Source organism: Meleagris gallopavo, chromosome 5, assembly GCF_000146605.3.
Source record: "Meleagris gallopavo isolate NT-WF06-2002-E0010 breed Aviagen turkey brand Nicholas breeding stock chromosome 5, Turkey_5.1, whole genome shotgun sequence".
In the NCBI taxonomy this organism is placed as follows: Eukaryota; Metazoa; Chordata; class Aves; order Galliformes; family Phasianidae; genus Meleagris; species Meleagris gallopavo.
Window position 1 is genome coordinate 44,541,908 of NC_015015.2, and position 24,565 is coordinate 44,566,472.

The 24,565-nt window shown below is 41.7% G+C and overlaps 1 protein-coding gene across 1 annotated transcript in view; it reads right to left on the reverse strand.

Annotated features, from left to right (window-relative positions):
- ASB2 (ankyrin repeat and SOCS box containing 2) overlaps window positions 1–19,879 on the reverse strand; it is a 28,281-nt gene extending 8,402 nt beyond the window's left edge. The window contains exons 1-7 of the mRNA XM_031553659.1: window positions 19,484–19,879; window positions 13,841–14,118; window positions 11,848–11,946; window positions 8,347–8,513; window positions 7,570–7,725; window positions 6,317–6,562; window positions 3,749–3,920 (exon numbers count right to left, since the gene is read on the reverse strand). Coding sequence (XP_031409519.1) covers window positions 3,749–3,920; window positions 6,317–6,562; window positions 7,570–7,725; window positions 8,347–8,513; window positions 11,848–11,946; window positions 13,841–14,085 — 1,085 coding nt within the window. The 5' untranslated portion in view covers window positions 14,086–14,118; window positions 19,484–19,879. The remainder of the gene's footprint in view (window positions 1–3,748; window positions 3,921–6,316; window positions 6,563–7,569; window positions 7,726–8,346; window positions 8,514–11,847; window positions 11,947–13,840; window positions 14,119–19,483) is intronic.
- Window positions 19,880–24,565: the final 4,686 nt, after the last annotated feature.

Consider the following 24,565-nt stretch of genomic DNA (forward strand, 5'->3'; position numbering starts at 1 on the left):
AAGTTTTTTGAAATCATCACCCAGTTTTTTGAGATAATACCAGCCACAGGGGCAATTACAATGGAAGAAACAATGTGCTTACTCCTTGCCTATCCTGCTCTAACTCATGAATAGCACAAATGGCAGACACCCAGTCAGGCTTTTCCAAGCATTCTGCACCTCTGCCATCACTCTGTGGTAGCACTGGAGGAACTGGTGCAGGTCAGAGGAACTTAATGAGGAAGCAGGGGATCCATCATGATTGCTCTGTGGTGAAGTATTTCATAGGTCACAGCCACAGCAAGAGGCTTGAGACCAGAAAGGGAATGAAACCTCCACTTCTATGGGATTGAGCTGGGATAAACTATGTATTTGGTTCCCAGACCTCCATGTCAGATTTTACAGTTCACTTTCTACTCTGGATTGAGCCCCATACTAGAGGCCCTCTGCACAGCTTTTGGCTTTGGTAAATCTGTGGGGCTATCAACATCCATCCCAAATGTTGGGAGCTAGAATGACAATTAAGAAAGGGCAGAAAAAGAAATAAAAATATTTTCCAGGCTGTTTGCCATGCTTTAGCCCAGGGAGGAAAAAAAAAGTACAGCCAAGTCCTAAACTCCAGTAATGAGGGATTGCTATTGGAAAGTGTGATGCAGCCTTAAGCACAGCAATATAAATTGAGCTGCTCTCATTACGTAATCGGAAGTTCAAACATACAGTGTACAAGGCCCCAGCTATCGTAAATCCATGAGCATTTTTATGTCTCCATAGGCACCACTGGAGCTGCATAATCAAACCCATAGGTTAAACTCTCATTTCCTGCTAATGAAGTTAGATGTTTTAGCTGAGGCACTAGCTTGCTTCTATACAGATAAGGCACCTTAAGAAATAGAATGAGACTAGAAACTGTCAAACCAAAGTCTACCTCCAGCCTATCCGTGAAAGCAATTGTCTAGCAGTGAGTTAAGACATCACTTCTTCCTCTTCCTATGCAGAAGACTCTATCTAGCAGTCAAGAGCTCTTCTAACATATAAACATGCAAAGCACATAAGTGCATCTCTTTTAAGATGCTGTACTTCTTCAGCTTGACGGCAATGCTCTTAAAACTTACATTTACATAATGAACTAAGCACAATTTAAGCTAGCCTCAGAGAAACCTTTGCCAGTGATGTGCTGAATGATCCTGTGAAAGACTGAGTCTCCACACTCCCAGCGATGAAAGAAAAGTTGAAGATGCATGACACTTAACAGGGTTATGGTGCCATTTGCATGGTGGATAGCTGATGTTTCCAAAGTCCTTTTACTTCTCATTTTTGAAACAAAGATTTTTTAATTTTTTTTTTAACGTTAAATAAATGTCTTATGAGAATAAGTGCCTTTTTTCTCCTTTCTTTTTTCTTTCTTTTTTTTTTTTCTTTAAGCAGCATCACTACTCTTATAGCACCTTAAGTCTCACCAGGGAGCAGGAATTGGGTGCTGGTGAGCTGGCAACTTTCCATTATTATCAAATGCTCTATAAGAGATGAAATAGCAAGAAGGGAGGAGAGTACTGTGAGGACACCATGCCAAGTGCCAATATTTAGTCATCCCATGATCAACTGTTTGAAGATTTAAGAGTCTGTTTTGTTCTTTCCCTCCAGGATATGTGCCTCAGTCAGCTCTTCACATCTGAATTAAAGATGTTCTGCCTCATTTCTGTCCGTGGGGTCCTGAACCTCTCTGCAGTGATGGCACACTGAGGCTTTATATCCAAATTCTGCAGTGTCCCAGACCTCAGTACAACCCCTCAGATTTTGCTGGGAGGAAAGGCTGGAAATTCTATCAGAGTCTAACCTGTTTTCTTCATCCTTCAAAGCATTTTAGTTCAGAAATGTGGCATCTCCACCACCACACTTTCCTATCTGGAGGGAGGAAGAATGTAGATAAGTGAAGATAGTCAAGACTGGACAGACAAGGCCACTGACAGTGTCTGTCACAGGGCTGTGACTCATATGCAGTTTTGAAATATTGCTGAGTTTCTCCTTACACCTGAAACCTGCTTTTGTGATTTCTGTTTGTTGGAAATTAAAGGAAGGAGGCAGAGCATCCTTAATATGAATGTGCCAAGAGATGATTGACTTGCATTTACATAATAAATCTGCCTACACTTCACAAAGTCTTCTTAGCTCCCCAGTTCCAAGGGTGAAGGAATTAAATGACAGCTTACAATTGTCTTAGAGCTGATGAGAGGACCTTTATGAACTTCATGTCAGTACTGACAAAGTGTCGTTTAAAATAAACAAACACCAAGCAACAAGAATTGACAGTTGAGCCTTGGAATCGCATTCTTGGCTTTTTGATGGTAGGGGACTTTGTGCTCTGGCAAAAAGTTGAAGTGTGGAATTCCAGCAGAATTACGTATTAAATCTTCAGGAATACAAAGAGAGGTCATTTTGAAGGGTGTTATTTTACTGAATACCAGTGGAATTAACAATAATCAGTCAATTGGGCTATAGCTTCATCATTTAGATAAATATTTATAGGAGAATATCTTTTTTCTTCCTCGTGTACTTCAGTTCATAGCAGTTGGGAAGTTGGACACAAAAAATTGTGCTCAATCTTTTACAAGTAAATAAACTCAGAGTTTGGGCTGACTTCTTATCTCATGTATGCTGCTGAGTGTTGGCAATAATAGACATGACCTCCAAATCAGGTTGGCTATTTCTGTTATAACATAGGGATGCACTCAGATTGCTGAATTTCCATGTAGATTTGTTTTCAGATTGGGCTATCTATCTACTGAGGGAAAGAACAGAATCAGAGAACGGGTCCAGATTCTATTTAGAGACTGGATTCAGATCAATTTACCATACTGTCAGATTAACTATTCTGGAAGCAAACAATTAGAGCTGGGTTTTTCTCTGGCAGCTATCTGATCTAAAATGTGTTTGTTGTCAAAAAACTCTTTCTAAGTCAAACCCTAGAGAAAATTTTGAATCATGCCTGTGTTAGTCTATGCAAGATATTTATGTATGTGCTAGAAGTATATAAACCTTTTATATAAATTCACACTGAGCCGCCCCCTGAACATATAGCTTCCACAAAACAAACCTACTCCAATTACAGAAAATAAATATTCTTATGTCTATGAAAGTGATTTCAGAAGTGTAATTGGGCTTCCCAAATGGACTCAAATGCTAGGATAAAAGATGCTATAGGAAGGTGTAGTGCTGTCAAAAGTTTTAATTCTTCAGACATTGTGAAATATATGAGAATCTTTTGTAGCAGTTTGCAAAAACAGCTGTACTATCTAGAAATAACCTTTGCATTTGGATAACTATTTCTTGAAGGGTTTTGATAGAAATTGTGGTAATGGAGTCCTCTACAGTCACCAAAAGGTTCACTGACTGCAATTAGAAGTATGATTGTATTCTGCAAAAATAGCTGTGGGCTGTGGCAAGGAGATTAAAGTGAGTGCTAACTTCATATACAGATGCTTTTTTTCATTCCACCTCAAGTATATTTTGTGGAGTTCTGCTTAGCCTGCTTTCAAGATACATGTGGTTGTTTAGTTGTGTGATTTCTGGGCAAAGCTAATGTGATCTTTCACCCCGTATTTCTGCTCACACATCCTATTCATCCTATCCTGCAAACTCATTTTGTTCAGGTTAATGCAATCTCCCTAATTTGCAGTGCTCATAATTAGATCTAGGACATGAAGTCCTTATGAAAAGGAGAACTTAGGATTTTTACCTAAAAGGTGAAACTATAAAGTAAACTAAAACTTACTCGCAAATTCCCTTTCTGGCTGCTATGTGAAGAGGTAGGAGGCCATCCTTATTGGCTTTGTTAGCGTCAGCTCCTTGGGACAAAAGAAACTCTACAATATGTACATGTCCATTTTTACAGGCTTCATAAAGAGCAGAAGCACTATCACTGGCTTGAGTATTTATATCAGCACCTAGGAAGGAAGAAAAAAAAAATTATAGGACCAAAGGGTTGAATCAGATGGGGCAACATGCACTGAATGGACACGTAAGTCTCCATGACACTAGAGCTACACCATATGCAGAAAGGTGATGTGAACAAAATCTGATTGTAGCAAAATGAAAATGTTATACAGTTACTTTATAGATCTCCAATGGGTTTTACCATGATGTTAATTTTATGAGGGAGAGTTTATATGGGCAATCATTTTCTCATTGAGAGATTGCTGGGGAAAGTAGAATGATAAAGTGATAATGCACTCAAAAAAAGGAGAAATTTACTCAGGATAAAACAGTGGGTATCACCCATCAGCTCCCAGTCATGAATCCAGGCTCCACTCATTTGTATTTCATAGATAAACATTTTAAAATGTGCTTGTTCTTTATTCAATATGTACTTTTCTTTAGACACAACAATTCCATAAGTACTTACGTATTTACACTATATATATAGATATAGATATTGATATGTATAAAATATTCCTGAACAAGGCTGGGGACTACAAGACTTTAATACATGCTCTCTTAAGTAAATTGCTTTATGGTTATATATTTATGATTTATTTATTTAGGCTTATTAATATTGCTTATAATCTCTATATTCAAACTATAAGTTAATTTAGACTATTTATACTATATTTTAATTTTAGTGCATATCTAGGATGAAATTGGATTTTATAACAAGACATCTACATAGTAACCAGAAATAATTCTACTTTCATTTGAACAAGACTTAGTCAACGAATATTTCATTTCAAAACTCAGTACCTAAGGACCTAGTTTTTTTTCATCAGGCTTCTATTTTGGGTCCAAGTGGTAAATGTTAGCTAAGAAAGGATGAATATTTTTAATGAGGTTGTAGTATATTTTTTCTTGTACTCTAGTGGATGCTTGTTTTAATAAACAACAAGCAAAAATAAAACAAGCCCTAATACTCTTTGACCACAGACAATCTGAAATCTTGATTTTTTTTTCTGTGCTAGATATTTAAGGTCTGAAATACTGGGTTTTGACTGCAATATACTGCAATATGCAATGTAACTATGCTGTCCTTAGAAAGGCTGTTTTATATGTATCCTAAATGGTATGACAGTTCACTGGAGTTTTGCTTTTAAACTCCAATAAAGGAACCAATCAGTCTTCCATCAGATTGTGAAAACTCCCTGCCAAAGAGAATATTTCCTTTTGCTCTCACTCCAAAATGAAACATCTGTGTTATGTTTGGCCCTTTGAAAATGTTGTAGCTGGAAGCATCAAGAGAATTGCAGTGACAAAGCATAACATAGGACTATGTTCTTAATGAAAAAGAAATGAAAAAGAAACCCTTCTTATGATGAACATTGCTCATCGTAAACAATGCAGTGATATAATTTCTGGTATTCTCAGAGGAGTTTTAGCAGGCTTGAAACAATTGAACAGTTTTATTGGATTTTCTCTTGTGTATTTTTCTCAAAATTGAACCTTAAGGAAATCATAATGTCTAAGTTGAAACACAGATCACATTCCAGTGTAATTGCTAAAATTGTAGGCAGTTTGATGGACTAAATGGTCATACAGAACTGACTTGACAATGTTAGCTGAACAGCAGATTACTTTTTTTTTTGTTGTTGTTCCCTGTCTTTCATATCTTTCTTAGCCATAATAACTGCTTTAGAAGTTTTTCATATATTTATTGCCATTTAGCTCTCCTTTCATAAGTGCAGGATCCAATTCTTACGTACACTGAAGTATTAGTCCACTGCAGGGATAAAATATGCTTCAGAATGGTAGTAAAATCTATGCCCTTATTTACACAACTGGAGCCGTAAAAGGTAGGTTTGGTGTAAATAAAAATCAAATTCACTTTATGTTTGATTCTATATGTTTGAATATGTACACATGAGAGAAACTGAAATTGCTTCTCCTTGGTGTAAATCCATTAACTATACGATAGGATTTTGTTTTCAGCAGTATTCATTACTGGAGGAGAGCTAACCTTGTCCACTGGTGGCACATGTTTGTGAGCAGATGGGATTGGCTAATGTTCAACTTCTTCCATCTCTTACTACCTACAGTTTTCTTTTATGACTGGATTTAGACTACATGTGCACAACAATATAGGTTTTAAAAGCTGTAAGGCAATTCAATTAGAGAGCACCATATTATTTCCCAACGTAGGTGGCCTCGAATGTTCAAGAAGTACATGTGTACAGACTATGCTCTCTAAAAGACTCTGCACAAACTGCTAACTGGAGCAAAAGGGTTTCAGCAGCTCTACAGGCTAGTACTTATCTACAAAGATAGAAAAGCTGAGACAGGGAAAATTAATGAGACCTTTGAAATATCAAGAATGAAACAAGCAATGGCGTATCAGTGGCACAACTCTACTCACCACATTTTGCCAGGTATCTCAGAGCTTCCAACTGCCCACTCTCAGCTGCCACAAATAAAGAAGTGATCCCATAGGAATTTGTAGACTCAATCTTGGCACCTCCTTTCACCAGGATATCCATAATCTCAAGGTCATTTCTAGAGACAGCCTCATGGAGAGCAGTCCATCCTCGATTGCAGCGGTGGTTGGTATCAGCATTGTACTGTACCAGAAGTCTTGCAGCCTCTGCATTCTTGCGCTCACAGGCTGTTTTGAAGAAAAGGGAAGTGAATAGTACAAGCTTATGGAAAGAATCTGGGTGTTCTGGGTATTCCTTTCACAGAGCACAAGCAATAGAACACAGGTTGGCCACACTGAATAAGCCAATAGATTCATCTTGTTCAATACAAGGGGTAATGCTGCTGGCAAAGGACACTATATGCGACTTGCACAGGATGCAGCAATGAAGTCAGATTTCATTCTGGGCCTGTAGGAGACTGTGTCATTTGCAGGGCATGTGCCAAGCATAGTTCTGAGGAAGATCAAGCCCAGCTTTGTACTAGCCGGACATCACAGTGACAAAGGGAGATGACAAGGGACAGAATATAAATTATGAAGGAAGAACGTAAAATGACATAGAAATAGCATGACCTGAACATTTTATTTGCAAATTCTGAGCAAAGTTACTCTGGATCTTATTGTTCTGAACTACAAGTAAATTTCTATATAGATAAGAAAATGAAAAAAAAGGAGTCAGCAGAAAAAGATCCTTACTAAATATTAACAAGGGGAATCTATAGAACTCTGTCAGCCTGCAATTCACAGCTCAGGACCATCTTCAGACAATAGTATTTTCTTGATAATTTTTATTCTATCGGTTTGTTCGCTGCTCCTTGAAGCCCAGTCTGTCAGGCTTCCTATACATTTTTACTGTGGCATCCCAAACCAAAGGCACTTGAAATAAGCAGCTACATTTACAATTAGGTTTTGTTGTACTATGTGCAGACAGGTAGGATAGCACATTTCATAGTAGTTGTTGCCCAGGGAGACAGCAGGGCCAACTTCCCTCAAGGTGTTTCTGAAATATGTGGACGTGGCACTGAGGGACATGGTTTAGTGGTATACTGGTGATGGGTTGATGGTTGGACTGTGGTGTTCTCCAAACTTAATGATTCTATGATTCTGTGATTCTATGCCTGAGGTGAGCAAGGTAGGGTCAATACTGTGAGATCTCTCCTGGTGGAGCTCATTGTCCTGGAAGATCTGGACCTCACCTTTGTAGAGGGGAGTTTCTCTGGCCTTGTTGGAGATGTCAGGCTCAGCCCCAGCCTGCAGCAGGGCAAGCAAGCAGTCCAGATTGCCCCGACTGGTGGCCAGGAAGAGAGCTGTCTCCTCATTGAGAGTGCGCTGGTCAATCGTGCCAGGGTATGCTGTGAAGAAATCATAAGCCTGAAGACATTATGGTGTAGTGCTGTACAAATATCTGTAGCACCTTCAATCCTTATGGTTTTAGATGAGCTTTTGTTCATTCTTTTTTTCAGTAAACAAAGTAAAGAATATACAATGAATTGTTATCAATCAAATTAATCACTGACTCAGATTAAAATGTTCATCTGTGCCCAGTAGTAATGCAGAAAGTTGTTGAGTAACTGCACTTCAGCAGCAGTTTGAAAACAATTTGCAGTAATTAAACACCTTCAGTCACTGGCAAGGAAGTTCTGGTTTCGATCTTCAGCTAGTAGGACACTGATGCCAACTGTGGATTCCAAGTAGCCCACAATAGCCAAGATTCAAGCTACAGGGTTTTACTGGGAGAAGTCTGGAGCTTGACAAAATCTATCCAAACATCACTTTCTCCTGAAGTTCCTAACTTTTAAGGCTTACCTCTGGAAGCCTATCCTCAAAGAGAAAGTGAAATTAATATGCAGTCATAGAAGCTGAATAATGCTTCAGACATAGTATCAGACAAGGACTAGTATGATACTAATTCTGCTATTTGGCTTACTCGTATTCTTCTTCCTTCTTTTGTAATCAGTTTTAATTTCACTGACCTTTTTGCAACAGACGCAGGCAACCCACTTGGCCATAGTATGCAGCTTCATGGAGGGGTAACCAGCCATCCTTATTAGGTTCAGAAAGGTCTTTTCCTGATTTCATCATGTTGCAGATCTCTTTTTCATCTCCATCCCTGATTGCTGCTACCACAGGGTCAAGTTCTCTTTAAAACAGCATTAAAACCTGATTACTGCTTCCTTCATTACTGAGAGGTCTTTTGCAGCAATATCATTTTATCATTTGAACAAAACAATGAACTCCTATAGCCCATATGCTAAGAATTTATACCTAGCTACAGGGCCTCTGGAGGTGAAATTTATCTATCTGCTCTAATTAGGTTATTCACAACAGATCAGAATAATCTCTGTCTGGAGGTGCTGATCTCTTTCCATAGAATATAAGGAAGATGTGACTAAACTTTGACATAAATATTATTATTTTAGATATCTGTAGTTGAGTAAGTCCAGTTCTACATTGTCCATGGTTGTGATAATTACATCACCTTGCCATTTGCTGACCCAAATGGCAAGACATTTCCATATATCTCAAAACCAAGTTCAGTTTAGAGAAGAATTGCCCCTTTCTACCACTGAAGATAATTTTAGTTTCGATTTGCAGGTGGCTTAGCCTTAAAGAAGAAGTTTTTAGTTAATCTTGTTCTTGTGTTGTAGAGGTACTTCTCATTTCCCTTGAGAAAGTCTGTTTTCAGAAGCTGGCTGAGCCAGACATCTTTTTTGATGTTACCTAATTCTGAACCTTTTAGGAACTTAGCAAGAGGCTCACTGATAATCTAGAAAAAGCATGGAGTACTGCATGCCACCAAGAAGTGAAGCATGATGAGCACCCTGCAGGTGGACTTCTCTCTGACAAGCCTTTCCTTTGCTAACCTGCATCCTGCACAGACCCAGAGGTGATCTGTGCCTTCCAGAACCAACAGGCTCTCTGGCTGTGCCAAGAGAATGCAGCCACTGCTTCCTTACTTTGAGGCAGCAAATTGCCAAGATCCAGGGCAGTAAATATCCCAAGGGAAAAAGTATTCTTCCAGTTCTAATGGCCACTTGCAAAGAAATCCACATGGGTTATATTTTCAGAGAGAAAATGTAAGGATGTTGAAAACCTAGGAAAGCCTGTGGTTTGGGGAGGGATGTGTGTGTCTCAGGAAGAGCATTAGCACTGCCATGGTAGGAATACAATAAGCAATGAAGGCTGTGAATGACAGCAATAGTGGGAACGTCCAGAAACTTTGATTCTAGACAGGAGATCTAGAATGCCATTGCAGGGTGAGATCAGAGACAGAAAAATATGGGTAGCTCAGTATGCATGTGAGTTCCCAAAAACCCACGTCATTGGTACAATCTCTGCATTTAGTGCAGGTTGCAGGAGCAGCACGCCAAGGAATAGAGAAAGATACCATACCCTTGGTGCCACTTGTTTTCTCTTTATATCTGGAAGCAGCAATCTCAGGACAGCAGAGTCATAAAAATAGCTACACTTGAATAAGGGGAAGATACTGGACAAAGCCAAGCATGGTACCTGATAAGATAACAGCTAGAGCACATAGCTGCTCACATAGCTGCTGTCCTGGACACAGCTGGCCAGAAGGAATCTCTTTATAGCTGAAGTGCTGATGCCCTGGGGACTCTGCTGCATCTTCATACTACCAAAAGTACCCTGAGGACTACAACTAAAATTTCTTAAAATCCCTTCTAAGGGATAAGTAATTTTTATATAGGTGCTTGAAATCCAGCATTTTGCTGCAATCAGACATCATCAGCAATTGGTGTGTTTGGGAGAAAAGGAGGTGGGGATCTTTAGCAACCTCTGGCACAAGGAGGCTGAAGCCATCTGTTATTCTGTGCAAAGGTTCACATTATATAGGCTGGGTTGCTCACCACGACTTTGCAACTGGGCATGTGATGGAGTTACCAGCACTGAATGAGTCACTGCATGCAAGGTCAGTATGGCAGAAACCCCTGGGTGGTGCTGGCACACAGCAAATGCAAGGTGAGTCACATTAGCTGAGACCTCAGTGAAAGCAGACTTATCGGTGATAGGGTTAAAAATGTGTGAAGAATCAGTTATTATTCTGCCTGAGCCCTCAGATGTTGAATGAAGTAAACTTCTGTTGAGATCCTTGACTTTAAATGATTTCTAAGTAAGAGGGGTTTGCTGGACGAGGCTGTGGATGCTGTAGCCAAGTAAATTTCAGATCAGTATAGAAAGTTTAATGAATCTCCATCTGAAATTCTTGTTTTTTGCCTAGCTCATATAGCAAATAACTGACACGTTCTGCTGCTTGGATTTCATCAGAAATAGAAAAAAAAATAGCATTAGAATGATGGAATGAGTCTGAAGTTCTGATGAAATCTTAACCTTAAGGGCCTTATCAAAAGAATTACTACATTTCAAAGGCCAGTAGCCAAGCTCATAAATACTTATTGCAGAAGAGATGTATAGCAGGGTCAGTTCTGAGTGCTGAAGAGGTTCAGAGGAGCACAGAAGGGTTCAGAAGCTCCTCCTTTTACCGGCAGCCTGATGAGATGCAGGCAGCAGGAAGGAACACCATCTCTCCAGGTGAACTCAGCTATCAGCTGTGACTGCCTCTGAGACTAGGGCCCTAAGATTGCCTTGCCAGCATGCTCCCCTGTGGCTTTCCAGCTACACTTCTGCTCTCACAGAGGAGGACTGGTTTATCAGTGTAGTCCCAGCCTTCACTGTAGACCAAAATCTGTTGAACCATGTGATGCAGGAAAAGCCATCAGCCTTCCAGTCATCACACCCAGAAGAGTACGATAAGGTATGCCAGGAGTGCAGAGCATTTCAGTTCATGAGAGGGTGCAATTTTTGTGGTACCAAGGGGAGGTGGTAGGAGATGAGGATAAGGGGGGACCCAAGTTCCAGCAGAGAGGTTTTCACAAATGTCAGGGAGGGCAAAGTCAGCAGAGAGAGGAGACAGAGCCTGGTTCAGCCCAGGTGCAAGGAAAGATGGGGGAGAATATAGAGAGGGGAGACAGATGGAAGGAAGAAGACTGGTAGAGCAGTAGTCACTGCAACCATCCATCCATGGAGGGTCTTGAATAGAATAAATAGTTCCAAACTGAGAGATAGAAAAGCTAGAAAGGAGTTTTCTGCAGGGCACAGAAAAATGCTGCTGCAACTGTTTGGTACAGCAGGTGTCTGTATCTACTCTGTCTTGAAAAGGGCTGAAATAATCCTGTCATGGTCTGGACAGTTCCACTATACCCAGACACTGGATAGGGCCACCCCCATGCAAATGGACATAGCATTCAGCAGCATTTATAAAACATCACTTTGAGAACCTGGACTTTCCCACCTTGTTTATATACTGTGGTAGAAGATTGCTTTTCACACTTTTCCCCAGAGCTGCCAAATGACCCAGAGTCCCCAGGATATGTGCACTGGAGGGATGAAGAGTTATGAAGGGAGAAAAGAGAGCAAGGGAGATGTGGAACAGGAGAAGGAGGGGAGGCACTTACATGGGCTGGGCTGTGCTGCAGAGGCTGCCGTCGTACCTTCGTCTGACTGCCCAGGCTGCCCCTGCGTTGGGCGGCTGAATGCGGCCTCTGGCTGCCAATCTGGAGTGGTGATGACATGAATGAAATGAAGAGAAATACTCTGAATAAGAGAAACAGGTCATGTTGAAGCAGAAACAGAGACACGCATCTGCAGAGGCAGAGAGAGAAAGCGTGCCGGTCAGGGCTTTGAATAAAAGCAGATGGCCACAGCTTGCTCTGTGCTGGATTCAGCTGCTCTCTCAGCTCGAGATTATTTTTGGCCCTCTGAGGAAGCGTCAGGGGATTCAAATGACCATATAAGACTACAGTGAGGTTAACCCTGCTGCCACCACACAGGAAGCAGACATACAGCAAGGCAACATTCATCAGCTCCCCAAGTGTCATGCAAGTACATCTGAGCAGGTGCTGGAGGAGGACATGTCTCTACCAAGTGGTTGAAGGACTCAGCAGCACTACAGATCTGGAGTTACAGTGCTGCAACGGCTCTGCTGGGAGGTTGAACGCTGCTGGCCTGAGGCAAAGGCAGGGGATGCAGAGAGCAGAAGATGCAGTTTTGTGCTAAAAGCAAGGACTCTTGAGGAGGACAAGACTAAATGGCCAGGGAAGTTCTTATTATCACAGAATCACAGAATTGTAGGGGTTGGAAGGGACCTCTAGAGATCATCGAGACCAACCCCCCTGCCAAAGCAGGTTCCCTACACCAGGTCGCACAGGTAGGCGTCCAGGCGAGACTTGAATATCTCCAGAGAAGGAGACTCCACAACCTCCCTGGGCAGCCTGTTCCAGTGCTCCGTCACCCTCACCATAAAGAAGTTCTTACGCACATTCGTGCGAAACTTCCTATGCTGCAGCTTATGTCCGTTTCCCCTCGTCCTGTCTCCACGTACCACTGAAAAGAGACTGGCCTCACCACTCTGCCCTCCACACCTCAGATATTTATAAACCTGGATCAGGTCCCCTCTCAGTCTTCTTTTCTCAAGGCTAAACAGACCCAGTTCACTTAGCCTTTCTTCATAGGGGAGGTGCACAGCACCAGGTCCACACAGAAGAGCTGACATTGCAAATGCACTGCAATGACCCCAAGAAGCCACAAACTTCAGCTGGAGCAGGAGTGCACTCTGTAAAGCATCCCTGTTCTGCAGCTAAGTACGCTTCCAGCTCCTCATATTGCCCCACATTTCCCAGATTTGGGATCCAAGCAAGAGCAGCAGAGTTGAGAGAAAGGAGGAGGAACAAATCTGCATTTTCTTCAGGCTTATTACAAAAATACTTCAAAGGATATTTTTGTATCTTCCTTGATTATGGAGAGATTTTCTACCCTCTTTCACCCTCTTCTAGCCCTCCTTCCCTTTTCTAACCTCCTTCCCCTTGAGAAATCAGCCTTTAAAGAAAAAAAAAGGAGAAGGATGCCTGCTTTGGCAGCAGGTTTCCACAGTTGCCACGTGGCTACATAGTGCCTGCATGGCTGGATGCCTGGAGCTGTGCTTGGCAGGGGCAGTGTGCCTGCAACCAGACCTGGACCTGAAATAACCACATCCCCCACAGCATCTAAAAGGTGGCCAGATCACACTGTTTTATACGCTGGTTTTTGGCCTCTCTCCTATGTTTTCCCATAACAAACACTGTGCTCCCTCTCTGGCAAAGCTGCAGCCTGGAGTGCAGCATGGCAGAAGAGAGTTCCTGGTTTCCGCAAGGGCTTCTTTACTTCAGGAAAACACACAGCAGTGCCCCTTTCTGGTTTAATTTATTGCTTAAACCAGACAGCTTCAGGCTGATTTTCATTTCACTGTGAGGGCGTAAATTGTTGACCTCACTGGATTTATAGCAGGCTCTGACTTTTAAACTAATGACAGACTCTCAGACCAAGCGCACGAAGCTGCTTGGCAAAGCTAATTAGAAGGGCACGTGTTTTGACAGAGGAAGCTGGCAGGCAGCACATTTGTTGCTCACTCACCTTTGCCAAGGGTAGAGGTGGTAGGGAGGGTTGTGGCTGTTGGCACGGCTGGGGGCAGCTGCCTCGCTGGGACCCCCTCCCAGTGGCTTTGGGTGTCCTTGGGCCGCTGCCTGGCCTACGGGATCCTCCCCCAGGCTCTGCTGGATGGCCATGTTGATCAGCTCGTCCTCACTCATGCTGCCGTACAGACTGTATTCCTCGCAGCCTATTGTTTGTCTTTGGGTATTTGCAGCCGTTGTAGCCATTTTTGGTCTTTTATTTTTCTTTTTTTTGCTGTCCTGTAAAAGGAAATTGTGGTGATCGAAATGTGGAAAATGAGCGAAATTCAAACATCTTGTTCTTTGTTCATCTCTGCCTCGAGTGGACCGAGTAACAAATCTTTCAGAAATCCTTCACCAGGGAGAGAACATTATCAGTCAAATCTGCACATGAACTTAGCGAACAAACTCCTTCCTGTCACGTACAAACACCTGATGCACTTGTTGATTAAAAAGGGAAGAGAGCTGCTGCACGCAAGGCAGGTTCTTATCTACTCCTGGTTACCACAGCTCAAGAGAAAAATAGGCAAAGGAAATCCTCATCAGATTAAAGAGAAACAATTCTGAAGTGAATTTATTTTGGACAACACCAATGAACATCTTTTTGTGTATATTTTGTAGTTGTTTTATTTCTTGCTGTGATGGCAGAAAATTATGGGACAGTTTGTTTGTCTGCAGGTTTTCTGCAAGGGCAGGTTCACTGCCACTGTAAAGCAACTCAGTAATTTCTTCTACCCTGTCTGGGGATCACTTTAGCAACATGCAAAGCTATTCTTTGAAGTGACTTTCTTTGTTTCACTCATCTAGCAGAGCAATGTGACAATGCTCAGTTTCAATTCTGATTTTTTGCTGTTCACAGAGAAAGTTCAAGGTCATTAGCCTTAAGACTTAAGGTAAGACCCTCTGAAAACTGGTGTTGAGAGCTGGAAAGGAGAGAAGGGGAAAACACCAGGGAACACTCAGAAATCACAGAATGAGTGCATACCTTCACCATCAAACAGACTCAAAAAAGGCAAATTACTACTGAATTTCCAGCAGTGATAGGGATGTATCAATACCATGTTGTGTGCACAGCAAATGCATACATTATGATGTTCTAGCAGGATCTTCTTCAGATGCCCAAGGGCATTCTGGCCATCAGTGTCCATGAGACAAGGGCTTATATCATGAGAGATGGTGGAAAATCTTGGCTCTTTAAGATGACAGTCCCAACCTGGGGAAAATGGTAACTCCCCATATAGAGCAGACAGCTATGTACATTAGGACACTCACACTCATTTTTTTAACCAAAACTAAGAAAATAATATAGAGTTTAAAGCATTACAAGAACTTGAATCAAGACAGAAAAAACTCCACCCTTAGATTTAAGTATTTCACCTCGGAAACAGTAATGTTTGCCACATTCACAGCTCCCTCAGGCTCCAAGCATACATCAGAGGAAGTGGGAAAGGGAAGCCCAGCAGATTTTGGATTAGTGTTATGACTCTTTGCAGGGAAGAATCTATTTTGCAGTCATGAAAACTGCCAAAATCTTCAGTTCAGATAAATAATGCAATTCGTTTTTGTCGGCTTTTGTTTTGTTTTTGTCCAGCCTTCCAAGGCTACCCCAGTGCAAGTGGATCTCAGCTCTACTCTGACCCCTTCCTGTCCCAAGGAACAGAGCCCAGGCATCAAACCACTGATAACTCCCATACAAGAGCTGCTGCTGCCCCATGCCCCAGCTGCTTTGGTGCCTGTCCTTGGCTGCACTACAACCCACAGCTGGCCCAAACCCATGACACAGCCTTGTTTTCCAGCAGCTTCTGCTGCTGCTTGGCTTGCTCAGCTCCTGCCATGCTGGGCAGCACACTTACAATCCCACAGCCTAAATACTTACCTAGTAAGTGGTGTTCTGTGGCTGTGTGAAACCCACGGGCTGGAGTCAGCGAGCTTGTTTGCAGCATTCAGTGCTGCAGTGCCCAGATGTAGGGGCCTGGCCCAGATGGTGACTCAGAGACTTCAAGTAAGCTGTCACTTAAGAGGGCAGGACCTTATCCAAAGCTCCCAATGCAGGTGGTGCACAGTGATTCTTAGGAGGAGGCAAGAACGGAGCTTAAGTGTTGTTCTCTGAGGGGAACCTGCACTGGAGGAGTTTAGGGCAGATCTCTCTCTGCATCCTCTCCAGCCCCACCACCAGCATCCTGACTGTCCAGCAGTGGCAAACTGAATTAGGTAACCCTCTAAAACACCATTGTATCTAGGTATAAAAGACATTTCTGGACATCTTACTCCCTCTCTTTGTCTTTCCTGGCTTGCTGAGGCACATTTTAATTTCACTAAATTAAAAGAACATTTTTGAATTTGGGGATTGTTCCTTTTTCACTCTTACTTTTGTACAGGTTAACTGGGATCCATCCACTCGAAGAGGAAAGGGAGAAGCTCCCCTATGTGTTGGTGATCCTCACTAGTCTAAATATTTTGACAGGAGCCCCATGCAGAAACAACAGTGCTGGCAGCAGCTCCCTCTACTGACTCATCCTGTAGGCAGAATGTTGTGGGGCCCAAAATAGAGAAAACTTTCAGTGTTGCTCATCTGACACACAACCTTGGTGTGGGTGTCAGGGTCACATGTAAAGGCCACAGGAACTTTCAGGCCCATCCAGACAGCCAAGCATGGCCTCGGCTACCCTGATCCATATCAGTTCAAGTTGGATTTGAAGCCATTCTCTGTTGAGATTCTTCAGTGAATGGCTGTGAAACCTCAGAGCTCTGATGTGAGTTCATTTCTGTTAGAAGCTGCTGAGATCCAGGAGAGCTGTGGCAGCCATCCATGTGTGTACCATCTTTTCCCTCTGGGCTGGGCACAGTCACCTGGTGCAGCCCTGCCCATTTGGGCAGCAGTGAACCACCAACCACCACCTTATGAAAGCCCATGAGAAAAATGAGCTACAGGTGCTTACCACCTGCAGTAAAGGTGCAAAAAAAAGATCAATCCTTCTTGCTACAAATGGATGAACAAATTCAGTTAAGCAAGGTATGGTCAAAGTAGTCTCCCTGAATTCATCTTGGATCTGCTTGTTTGCTTCCATACTGCCTATTGTAAATTTGAAATATTGGAGCAGGATATAGAAATGAAATGCTGGGTTAACTGTTTCTCTAACCCAGGTTTTTTTAGGAGGATTTCATGTCAGGTTGTCCTCTGCATTTCTCTGGCAGCCCAAGAATCTGTCCTCACACGTGAGCAGCACATTGCATCACTTGTACTTCAAGAGCAGAACCTGATTTTTAAAGCTGTGGTTGTAGTGCCTGTGTTAGTAATTAACACCTTGCCTTCAGGTCTGAATTGCCTCATTAGTGATCTGCCTTGTTAGAGACACATCACAGGATATTACTGCCTGTGCAACCATTTAATAGCTCAGTCTGACAAGACCTTCTGGATCTAAATTCATCATTATTTCCAGCACAGGCCTGACCCTGCTCTCCTAACACAAACAGCAGCCCCACCTGATTTGTAACTTTGCTCTCCTGGTTTCAGTTTAATTGGCTTGAGTTTAATTTAAGTGTAGCACTCAGGTCTGTTTCATACAGAGGAACTGTGGGTGCAGGTAAGGCCTAACAGTGGTCTCAGCAGGGAGGTGCTGGGCAGCCACGCTCTGCCTGGCACCATGAGCAGCTGTACCTGGCTCTGGAACCAGAGGTGCTGCTCACAGGGTGACTACTGAAGCCACTCACCTTGTGGTAAAAGCCACAGACAAACTCAATTAGGATTTGATTGTTTGTTATATTTGTACAGCGGGCTCTGTCAACATCCAGCATTTGGGAGAATGGGTTTCTGATCCTTGATGCAACATAAATAAACAATGAGGTTTACAGCTGGCTTTGAACAAGGAGGACAGCACTGTTTGACACTATTAGCATCTGGAACAACAGATCCATATAGACAGCATTTCTTTAGAAAAAAGCTTAGCAAGGCTGCCTGTTCTCCTTCATAGGACTGTAGAATGGCTTGGGTTGGAAGGGACCCCAAGGATCATCAAGTTCCAACACCACTGCCACAGGCAGGGCCACCGACCTCCAGATCTGTTACTAGACCAGGTTGCCTAAGGCATCATCCAACCTGGTCTTGAACACTTCCAGAGATGAAGCATCCACAGCCTCTCTAGGCAGCCTGTTCCAGCATCTCACCACTCTCTCTGTGAAGAACTTCCCCCTGATGTCCAATCTAAACCTTCCCTCATTAAGCTTAAAACCTTCAGTAGAGCCCAGGCAGTAGAATTATCAGAATTGCTTCTTGCCATCATAGAAGGGTAGCAGGTGAGTGAGAAGTCATCAGGGAGCAGAGCCAGGCACTCTGCCTACCACCACTCTTCATTTACCCCAGTCAACTTGTAACTCTATACAGATCCTCAGCATTTATGGCATATGGTGTGATAAACTACATCTCTAAAAACAAAATCAAGACTTTGAGAGGCTGTAAGAGGGAGAGAAGAAGAGTGGTTTGCTTGTTTTGCCTTTTGCAAGGTGCGATTGAGCCCCGGGTTCTGTGGATATCACTCCCTATGTTTGCCTTTACTTCTGGAAGCAGCAGGAGTATACAAAGGGAAGGTAAACACAGTTGGAAGTCTTTCCATAAAACTAAGCCTACACTTCAGCCCTTACTGCTACATCTTTCAGGCCAGATCTCTGCTGACAATGGAAACTAGACCAATTTACAGCATTTAAAGCATTCACATTTTTGCTTAATTTTAGGGCTGTTTCTAGCCAAATCTCTGGTATTTTTGAAGTGTATTTGTTAACTACTGCCAGAAGACAAATGATGTTTCAAAAACAGACACATTTTCAGTGCCCATCATATCTGTCAGAGCCGGAGCACTAGAAGAACAACACCTCATGCTGTCCAGCTGTGGTAACAGGCAAAAACATTTTGTAACGACAGCTTATGCAAACCGGTCAAGTTACAGCTCTGTGCTGGAGAGCAAAGCCAGGCATCCCAAAGGAATCCTCTGAGCAAACAAGTCCCTCGTTCGGCCCCAGCTGTCAAAACAGGTCACCTATCAGTCTGGCATGTGTTATGATGCCATGAAGTTCTGATTCTGTGCAAATTCTTTACTGGAAATGAATACACCTGCATGCTTTTATTTCTTCTCAGAAAGCATTAATTCATACAGTAATCACTGCAATAATAACTTTGTGTTGTATCAACCAGAAATTTATAACTGAAATAAATAATTTGCTGATGTCATCTTTCTTCTTTCACTGTGTCTTGCATGCTATCATACCTTACAATGTAATTACGACAACAACAATTATTTCTGAGTAAGTTTTCTAAGCAACAAAGATAAAAGCACTACTGATAAGTAGAAGAAAAATGAGGAAATGACAGAGCTACAGTTCTGCTGAACTCCAGTGAGAGTTTTACAGCTTGTGTGGAAAGAACAACAAAGAAAAAAATCAATACAACCACAACAACAAAAATAAACGACAAACAAAAGGAAATGACAAACTCAGAAGATTTTGTTAGGGTGTTTGGTTACGAACAGTACAAACTGCTATAAGTATTTGCATAGACATAGCAAACTGACATTGAAAATGCTAAGTAAATTCAAAACATGCATATCTGTGTTACCTTTTAGTTCTCAAATAAAAGAGTTACGATATTATTGAAATGAATTATCTTCTTGATATAGTCTTAATTCAGAAAATCCTTGTTGGTATTCATCTCCCTGTCTTGTCTGGATGTTTCGATCAACTGCAGGACAGCTTTGAAACACTCTCGCTTTGAAGCCTGGAGTTTATTTCTGGATCACCCCATGATCAGCGAATACAAGCCAAAATATAAGTTGTTCTGAATCTCAGATTTCCTGCTTGAAGATGCACTGCAGAAACTTTTACCCATTATAAAGTTCTTCTTTGTTGCATTAATGCGAGGAACTTCACTTCATCAAGCATCCTGTAGCTAAATGACACAAAGTTGACCTTTCTATTACATCATTATTTATTGTCCCTGACAAGTAGACCATATAAGGACATGTTTCTGGAACCTAAAGAAAAAAAGAAATTTCCATATAATTTTGAAGTGAAATAAGTTGTCCTGTAGAATTTTATTTACTTGGGGAAAAGGAAGTTCAATTTACTTTCACTTTAGCTTCTACTTGTTAAATGAATTAGGTAAACAGTACTGTGGGCATTATGTTTTACAGTGGCTCATGTATTTTCAAGGTTACAAGTTCAAGACTCCAGAATTCCAGAAATGGCAAAAACAGCTGTGAGCTTGTTTCTAGAAGTATTTATTAGAGCTTATTACTGGAGCAGAACTGCTCTTAAAACACTTAAATGTGGAAGATGTCCCTCTGTCAGACTGCTTGAAGTTGTAATTTTAAAATGGTAGACATTGTCCCTAGGTCTGTATAAGGCAAACTGTCTGAGGAAGAGATAACCTTTTCCCAAGGAAACTGTCAGGCACATACAGGAGAGCTGACACTGTTGGATTAGCTGAAACATGAGGATAATCCTCAATTTGGGACAGTTACTTTGGAACACAGCTAATACTGTGAATAAAGTATAACAAATATAATACAGAATCAAAACAATATCTATCCTTTTTAGTTGAGCTAGTTCACTAATTCCTGTGGCAAAACATTGCCTATAAAGAGAACAAAACCTAGATCACAGCAGGTCTTGTTTCCTTTCAGAATACCTTGTTGAGCCTCAGCTGTACTCTCCCCATCACTGTGTAAACAACCCCATCTGTGGCTTAGCAAGAGCAATCTGGAAGGGAACCAATTTAGCAAGACCACATCATTTGCTCATGTGATCTCTTCCCAGCCACTCTTTTTGCATTTAAGGCCTTTCAGGACCAGCATCGTTCCATCTCCATGCTGCTTCTTAATCTGACATACTCCAGCACAAGATAATCGCCATTACATGACACATTCCCTTTCTCTGCTGCCCACTAAATGGTCTGCCCCTCACCTCAGTGTGAGGCAATTACTTTATCCAAAGAACATTCAGCAGTTACTGAGGCAAAGTGGACCTGGATGATGACAGCAAGAGAGTGAAACTCCATCCTAACAGCATGCCAACCAACCCTCTATGACTTTTAAACAAAATCCAGCACTTTTTTTTTTGATATTACTTTAAGATTGTCTTGGTTTAAAACCAAGATTGAGTACCTCCCAGATTTAACCCTTCTGCCTGCCTCTGAGCAGGCTCTCATCAGATCCACACCCTTGGCATTCCTACGGCCTGCATGATTACTCACTGAACTCAAGGAAAAATGTTGATACTTCACTGTCATTTCAACTTGGCAAAGGCATGGGTGCCTGAATCTTCCAGTATGGGATGTTTGATTAGAAAAAAGACACTGGGTTCAAGGTCTCAGCAGCTATGAACACTGCAGGTGGTTCCCCATTCACACCTAGCACTCTGCAATTCTCTCTTTCATGCTCCTGGGTTTCCTTGTAATGTCCATGCACTCTTCTCTCACAGAATCTCTGTGAAACATACTCTGAATCCTGAAACAAATAAGAAATGATGACTATGTCATAAGTATGGTTCATGCCTTGCTTTTCTTCAGTTTTAACCAGATCACACCCTTCAAGTTGTGGGGCACATCAGATATATGTGTATGTGGAGAGAGACATGCAGGACATACTGCATGAAGCTGGGTGTCTCTTATACCTACCCAGCAAGGAACAGGGCTGTAGCCTCTTCCCCACTACTTGTTTCAGCAAGCCAAAAACCACAGGCTGGTAGATCATGGATCAGGACTGCCAGATCTAGCTGACAAGTGAGACAGAAGCTCCAGCACGGAGGAACAACCATGCAGGAACTTCTTGCATGTGTGTCTCACTCAGTGCATGATTCTGGAAAGACCAGGCAGCATTAAAGTGCCTATTGCTGGAGGAATGCAGCACTGTGGGCACAGGGATTTGATACATTTGGAGCACCTATGAATGCTGCCGGACCATTTTCCAATAAAATCACACGACTCTGCTTCAGAAGTTCTATTTTCAGATACCATTAACTCCCCATTTTGTCTTTAGTAAATCATTTAAGTCCTCTGAGTCTCATCTGCATTACTGGAGTGGAACAGTCAAACACACTAACTTTAGAGATGAGTCCAGAAATTCTCACAAAGAGGAAGCCAGTGAGACTACTTATATGGATAGAGATTGACAAATCTCTACCTGTGAAATACTTCAGTATCCTCAGAAGAAGACCTCATAGAAGTTTGAAATATTGCTACAGAAATATTATTATGCAGTCATGAAATCATACATTTGGAAGTTGATATTTTTTCCAATAAAACAATTTTGTATCTTTATTACAACATATCCAAAACATGATAGTAACTATCATTATGATTTATTAGCATTGCAGCAGATTTGTTAATATTTCCACTGGGACTCACTTGGTTATGAATCTGCATTTTCAGCTTTACCCCAAGACATTCCAAGAGATTACAAAACATCACCTGCAAAAATAAATACATAAAAGCATGCCATTTTTTGGGACACACTTCAAACTCAGACACTGCATATTAGTTCTGTTTGCTTTCTCTTTAAATAGAAAATGGTGGAAATAGCCAACTCATGCTGACGGGGGAGTCAGCTGGGGTCTCAGAAACAGGGAGCAATAAAAAAGAGTTCAATCTGAGAGAAGACAAAGAACAACCACGTAAAAATAGAAAATGACTAAATGAACAACAACGTTCTCTTTATTCTTCATGTTTCCTAAAAATAGACAGCAGAAATCAGGTTAGGAAAGTACATTTAATATGTTATATTTTTGGATATTTTCACAGCCCCCACCTCCATTAGCAGACCTAAGTTCTTCTAAGAGCTGCTTTGTATTAAAACACAGATGAATAAAGCAACTAAAGTTGGTGAAAAAACAAAGTTCATTTGTCCATCTGAGGAGATCAACAATCCTGTTACAGACTTATTCTGTGTGCAAAGCTGGCAGTACATTTGGCACCGCCTGAAGAAATGCAGGTAAGAACGGACATCAGCACTAATTATTTTCATCCTTATTATTCTCATCCTTAGCCTGTAACTTGTAACAATGACCAACTCTGCTGCACCCAAACATTTGACTCATGGATGTCTGCTCTGAGAGCAAGAAAATATTGACTAGCTGTGAGAATAAGAATCCCTGGGCAGAGAGCATGTTTCCAGTAGATAACCGTTTTGTTTCTGCCTGTCATTCATACATAATGTTTTGAGCATGTGAGGATAGTAACTGTGGATCTACACACAGATATGATCCAGCCAAGCAGACCTCTTGCATTATGCAGCTGAATAGCAGCTACCTGATTAGGTTCCTGTTAAAATTACTTTCTTGTGTTTAAAGCAAAGCAATCCCCACAATATACTTTGCCAAAGAACAGCATAAAGAACAGCATACTGATACATGTGTTAGGTACTCTGGGACCTTTCCTTGTCCCGGATAACTTGTCTGAGCTTTTTCACTGTAGAAGGGCAGTGAGGTATTTTGGATGGTATATTTCATTGTGATTACAGACCTAGGATTCACATTTCTATATCTTTCATAATCATATTCCAGAAAGCAGAGCTTTGCTTTTCATTCATTGTTGCCATGCTGTGCTTCCATCTGACGCTCCCAAAGATCAAGTGCAAATGCCAGAAGCAAAAGCAGCTTCTCCATACCTCCTGCTATACAACTCATGTTCAAATAACAAGGAGACAGAAACTCCCACAGGGGAAGACAGTTTCCATTTCAATTTCCTTTGCAAGAACTAATGATTGCTTTGGCCACAGTACCTTGAGAGAGACAAGGAGCCAGAGGCACTTGTATGGGAAAAGGTGCAAAGTGCCACACATGCCCAGGGATAGGAAATACAATATGTAGTATTCCTTGCTGACTCTGCTGCCTCAGTACTTCACTGCTGCAAATATTTACTCTAAGAACAAAACTGCCTTTTCAGGAGGGAATTAACCCACTCCAATGGCTCCTGACTCTCACCTGTAAGTCAGGGTGCAATTCTGCACAGTGTACAACTGCCTCTTCACAGAAAGCTTTATCGTCTCAGAAAATAAAAACAGAGCCATCAATTCTCTAGAAACATGTTATGATCACAAGGGGAACATGCCATACTAGGGCCCCAAACCCCATTTGAGATATCTGATGGCTCAGCACAGAAACTGCCCTGACAGAGAGCTTTGGAAGAACCCTAAGCCATCGAAGTCACTGCCTCTCTGCAAATGTCATCGTAAGGTCACATCCGCTGACTCAAACTGAAAGAGCAACCAGTCAGAAGAGAACAAGAAATCCTCATGCAGTGTGAATGCAACCTGAAGACTGCACAAACAAATACATGTTCCTTGGAGGAAGGGGGAAAGCATAAACATTGTCTTTTAGTTAACCTTTGCTGTGCAAATATCATTTATGTTATGTTCTAATGCATGTTAGTAAGAATTCTAATGAAAGTCTTCTCTTTTTCTTGACCTTTACAAAATCCATAAAATTCAGAGATGTTGCTGCAACCCCTTTGCTCTGAGGCTTTTGCAGAGCAACAAGAGAACAAGAATGGCAACATGAAGCACAAGCAAGGTCCTGCAATAACAATGACTCTGAAACAGCAATGGTGGAAAAGTCAAAGAGATTTTGATGGGAAACTAGCTTTCTACATTTTTTAAAAGTAATATGTGGAAATATACAGTGGGAGCTCTCCATTTTATCTCAT